Source organism: Macrobrachium nipponense, chromosome 23 (assembly GCF_015104395.2).
Source record: "Macrobrachium nipponense isolate FS-2020 chromosome 23, ASM1510439v2, whole genome shotgun sequence".
NCBI classification, from domain to species: Eukaryota; Metazoa; Arthropoda; class Malacostraca; order Decapoda; family Palaemonidae; genus Macrobrachium; species Macrobrachium nipponense.
In genome coordinates this window covers 60,811,931-60,816,930 of record NC_061090.1, presented here as the reverse complement: position 1 = coordinate 60,816,930, position 5,000 = coordinate 60,811,931, and the positions used below count along the sequence as shown (strand labels likewise).

General features: G+C 34.4%; 1 protein-coding gene across 1 annotated transcript in view; it reads right to left on the bottom strand.

Annotated features, from left to right (window-relative positions):
* The window catches only part of LOC135197996 (uncharacterized), a 90,392-nt gene that overhangs the window by 54,464 nt on the left and 30,928 nt on the right, over nt 1-5,000 (bottom strand). Inside the window, exons 2-3 of the mRNA XM_064225332.1 lie at nt 4,444-4,485; nt 1,301-1,449 (exon numbers count right to left, since the gene is read on the bottom strand). Of these exons, the coding sequence (XP_064081402.1) occupies nt 1,301-1,449; nt 4,444-4,485 (191 nt within the window). The remainder of the gene's footprint in view (nt 1-1,300; nt 1,450-4,443; nt 4,486-5,000) is intronic.

The following is a 5,000-nucleotide window of genomic DNA, read 5'->3' as shown; positions in this document are numbered from 1 at the left end:
AAGAAGTATTCGTCAAAAAAATATTTTATGAAGCCTTTATGATGTTGCATTGGTCAGCGATTTCAAGAAAACTCGTCGACATCAGGGTTGGCAGTGATTAAATCAAATCGATTTAATCAAGTGATTAAATCAATAATTCTTTTCATTAGAAATAATTTTAGTATATTTTTTTATTTCTTTTTAATTTAAAAGCAAAAAAAAAAAAAAATTGAAAAGATATGGGTTGGAGGTTAATAAAAACGTGAGCATAACTGTGCTGCATCTATTTCTTTTGATATAAAATAAATTGTAAATAGATACTTTAGGCCAGAACTGGAAACCTTAAAGATAAATCAATAGTAATCCTGTCATAAAATACATTTTGAGGATAAAAAGGATTGAAAAAACATCTAACAAATAAAAAATTAACAAATAAATCAAAAGGATCAAATAAATAAAAAAATCAAATAAATCATTGATTTTTTATTTTTTGTTTTTTATGTAAAAAAAATCGCCAACCCTGGTCCACATTAATTCAGGGTAGTTATTTTGGAAAGCCTTTATGATGTTACATTGGTCAGCGATTTCAAGAAAATTCGTCGACATTAATTCAGGATAGTTTTAAGAGTTATAAAAGAAGTAGCACAGCCAAAGAATGGTACTGCCAAGTTTGAGAAATTTGTCAAATATTCGCAAAAACTGGGGTTGCGAATTTGGCGCAAATACCGGAATTAAATCAATGTTATTGGCGTGGAAAAAAGTACTACAGAATATTGCAGACAACAGAAGATCCTCTAAAGGAAAGGTTATATACCGTGCTCTCTCTCTCTCTCTCTCTCTCTCTCTCTCTCTCTCTCTCTCATCTCTCTATCATATATATATATATATATATATATATATATATATATATATATATATATGTGTGTGTGTGTGTGTATATATATATATTATATATATATATATATATATATATATATATATATATATATTGTGTGAGTGTATATATTATATTTATCTATCTATCTCTCTATTTATCTATATATATATATATATATATATATATATATATATATATATATATATATATATATATATATATATATATATAACGCGCGCGCGTGCACACACCCACAGCGTATGAATCCGGTAAGTATTTGCGTAAAACCAATAAACCCATATAAGATGCAGTTGGACATGGTTTCCACGACCTAGATGTCACCAACCCTATTCTGTTCAAAAAAAAAAAAAAAAAAAAAAAAAACAATATACCTACGCTATATTCCTCTTTTCCTTCAGCCAACGTCACTCGAGAATGCCTTACCATGGACGCGATGTACCGTTGGCTGAGCGACAGGTACTGGAACACCTTTTCCAGGAGGAGGTCTGGAAGCAGGTTCCAGTGGCTGTAGACTTTGTTCGCTTCGTCCTCTTCCTTTTTCTTTCGCCTCGCCTTGACTGGCTTTCCCATTTCTGGGAGAGGTGAAGAGAGAGAGAAAGAAGGAAGAAAAGAGATTATTAAGAGCGAAGTCTTCTACGCCTCTCGAGTTGTTTACTGCGAATGGCGTTTCTGAGGGAAGTATGTTTTTTTAAGATGTGTTTTTTCGAGTTTTTTTTCTATTTGTACAAAATGAATGTGACTCCTCTCATGGCAATTCGATTACAGTTAGGATTCTCGGTGTTTCGCAAGTGACAGCGTAGTATGTTTTGGAGTATATAGTATATAATAGTGTTATATATATATATATATATATATATATATATATATACCTATATATATTTATATATTTTATATATGTATATATATATGTAGTATTTATATACAAATTTATGTATGTATTGTATTTGTATATATAAACATATACATGTTTATATATGTATACATACATATATATTTATTTATATATACATATACACACACATATATATTTATATATATATATATATATATATATATATATATATATATATATATATATATATATATATATATATTTTATATATATATATATACACACACACACAATAGTTTTTGAAATAAAATACCGGAGATAGTTAGATTGACATCTGAAAAATATTATCATCAATAATAAACAAATCCATTCAAAGATATAACAACAAACATTATTATCAGTTTTCATTCCATACCCTAATACTATCATCAGTAGATGAAGATTTAAAAAGAATAATAGGTTCCAGGGAGCAGATACAAGGGTCCAATAACCTGGTATGAGGGAATGGAAAAAAAACCACACACAGTATAAGGGGAAGGTTGTTAACTAGCGCTGAGTAGTTTTTCCTCTTTGGGTGATTGTGATTTTGTCTTGGGAATGGGAACTGAAACGGGAATGGGAATCAACCTGGGAAATTACGAGCGTAGGACAGAGCCGTAACAGTGAATTATGTGCTTTTTTAAAGATGGCAGTAGTTTTTTGCTGTAATTCTATAACTGAAAAGTTAAATACATTTTTTTGTGGATCTATTTTTTATATTTCCAGTTGTGAAAGAATCAGAAAATGCGCAAATTATGTTGCAGTATGGTACCCACTGAATGTAAATAATTAACTTACTTTTTTGTGTTGAGTTATTAGTTTTTTTCATATTTGCAGAAGTGAAAGAATTAGCTTTTTATATTTCCAGAAGTGAATCTGAAAATGCCCAACCTATGTCGCAGTATGGTACCCACTGTATTTAAAATAATTAATTACATTTTTATTTGTTCACCTATTAGTTCAGACTTTGTGATGTAATTAAATATCCTTTTGTATTGTGTATATGTGTGAGTGTGTGTGTATATGTGTGTGTTTGTGTGTGAGAGAGAGAGAGAGAGAGAGAGAGAGAGAGAGAGAGAGATTTAAAGTGTAGAATAAAGAGTAAATTTAGTAGTGTGTGAGAGAGAGAGAGAGAGAGAGAGAGACGAGATGAGAGAGAGGAGAGAGACGAGAGAGACTGAGAGGATCATTTAAAAATGTAGAATATAGAGTCATTTAGTAGTGTGCGTGAGAGAGAGAGAGAGAGAGGAGAGAGAGAGAGAGAGAGAGAGAGAGAGAGAGAGAGATATTTAACATGTAGAATAAAGAATATATATATTTAGTAACATATCCCCCTGAGAAACGAGTTAAAAATCTCCAGTTGGAGTCACAGGGCACCTCTAATATTTACAAATCAAAATAGTTATCTAGAAGTAATGAAATTTGTAGAAGTGTGGGAGTTTTTTCTTTTTTATTATTATTATTACTGAGGCCCGAAGAGAATGCGACGACAAAATTCACTGGTGCAGTATGCAGAGACCGTCCAATAGGTTTTATTTCCTCAGTTTTGCACCCAAGTCTTTTTTGTTGTTGTTGTTGTTGTTGTCTTGTGGGGATTTGTACAGGTACTAATACAAACACAAATTCACAAACGAGTTGCTCTATCATGATGACTCCTCCTCCTCCTCATTCTCCTTACACTGTTCAGAGAAACTATTGCAGGGTGAAATGAAATTAATCTTGAGATCAATTTCCAACGATACCTCAAGGTTTCTGTAAATGCCAGAAACTCCCAGCGGTCTCATAGTTATTTAAAGTGAGCGATAAAAGGAGTCGGATCATTCATTATCCAGACCGAGGAGGAGTCATGATGCACCATTCTATGTCTTCAGAGAACGTTGAATTTTACTCTTTAATTCAAAAAATTGTTCTGCTGTTTTTGTGAGCAGATTTCGTTGCCAACGACGAGAACCCAGTTGGTGGTCGGCAACGGATGGTTCGGAACGGCGTCTTGTCCTTATGAAGTTAATGACATTGTTTTGTCAATAATAAGTGGTGTGATTGACAGGTAAACAGAGAGAGAGAGAGAGAGAGAGAGAGAGAGAGAGAGAGAGAGAGAGCTGTGATTTTTTGGTAAAACCCCGTGAAAATCATCCTTATAGAATGACCTCGACATGCTGATGCAAGAATAATTCCAAGAAAGGGGTTTTTTGGGGGGGGCGGGGGTTGGGAGAAGAGGGTCACACAATTAGGTTGGTGGGAGGTGGGGGCGGCGGGTTTCCACTTGTCCTTCAGTAGCAGTGGGGGAAAATACCTAAAATGAAGAGAGAGAGAGAGAGAGAGAGAGAGAGAGAGAGAGAGAGAGAGAGAGAAAGATAGAGTAGATAAAGAGAGAGAGAGAGAGAGTAGAGAGAGAAAAGGGGAAAGATAAATAGAGAGAGAGAGAGAGAGAGAGAGAGATTTGTCACAATTCTGTTAAAGAAATCATGTCCAAAACATGTTTTATATAATGGGAAACCGTTTCACACAATGCAGTTACTTATCCATTTTACGTAATAGTTCGGAGAACTGCATGACAAAATGCAGTGGGAGGGTCTAGCTATTTGGGGGGGAGGGAGGGCGGGCCAGGTTGCACCCAAAACACGAAGAGGGGGGGGGGGGGTTGGAGGGTAGGGGGGCTTGCGTGGTTCCTCCTCCTGGTGACAGAGGCACCTACCATGTTCCTCCCATAACTGCATTTTAAACTCACGACGTTCTCCTAGTGAACGAGTTCGAGTGGTCAGTTCCGCCATTGCTAATACAACTACAGTGTCGGAGGGGCAAATGACCTAATAGATATTTAAGATCCTCTCTATACCTGAAGATTCGACTTTTGTTTTTGGGGGGGGCGGGGGGACGCTTCTCTCATCTATATAACTGGTGGTGAAATAAGAGCAGATTATTCTGAATTCGTGACACAGAGACTGGGGCAGTCGACAATGGTCGGAGAAGGTTGCGTTTATGTAAATCAGATGTTTTTGTCACCTGAGAATCACATCAGAGTTGACATTGAGAAGCTATATATTATTTTTTTTTTTAAATCTGAATTTTTAACGTATGATTTCATATGCCAGAAATTGAGAAAATGCATTAAATGATTTCATATACTGGAAATTGACAATATACATTAAATGATTTCATATACTGGAAATTGACAAAATGCATTAAATGATTTCATATACAGGAAATTGACAAAATGTATGAAATGATTTCATATGCTGGAAATGGACAAAA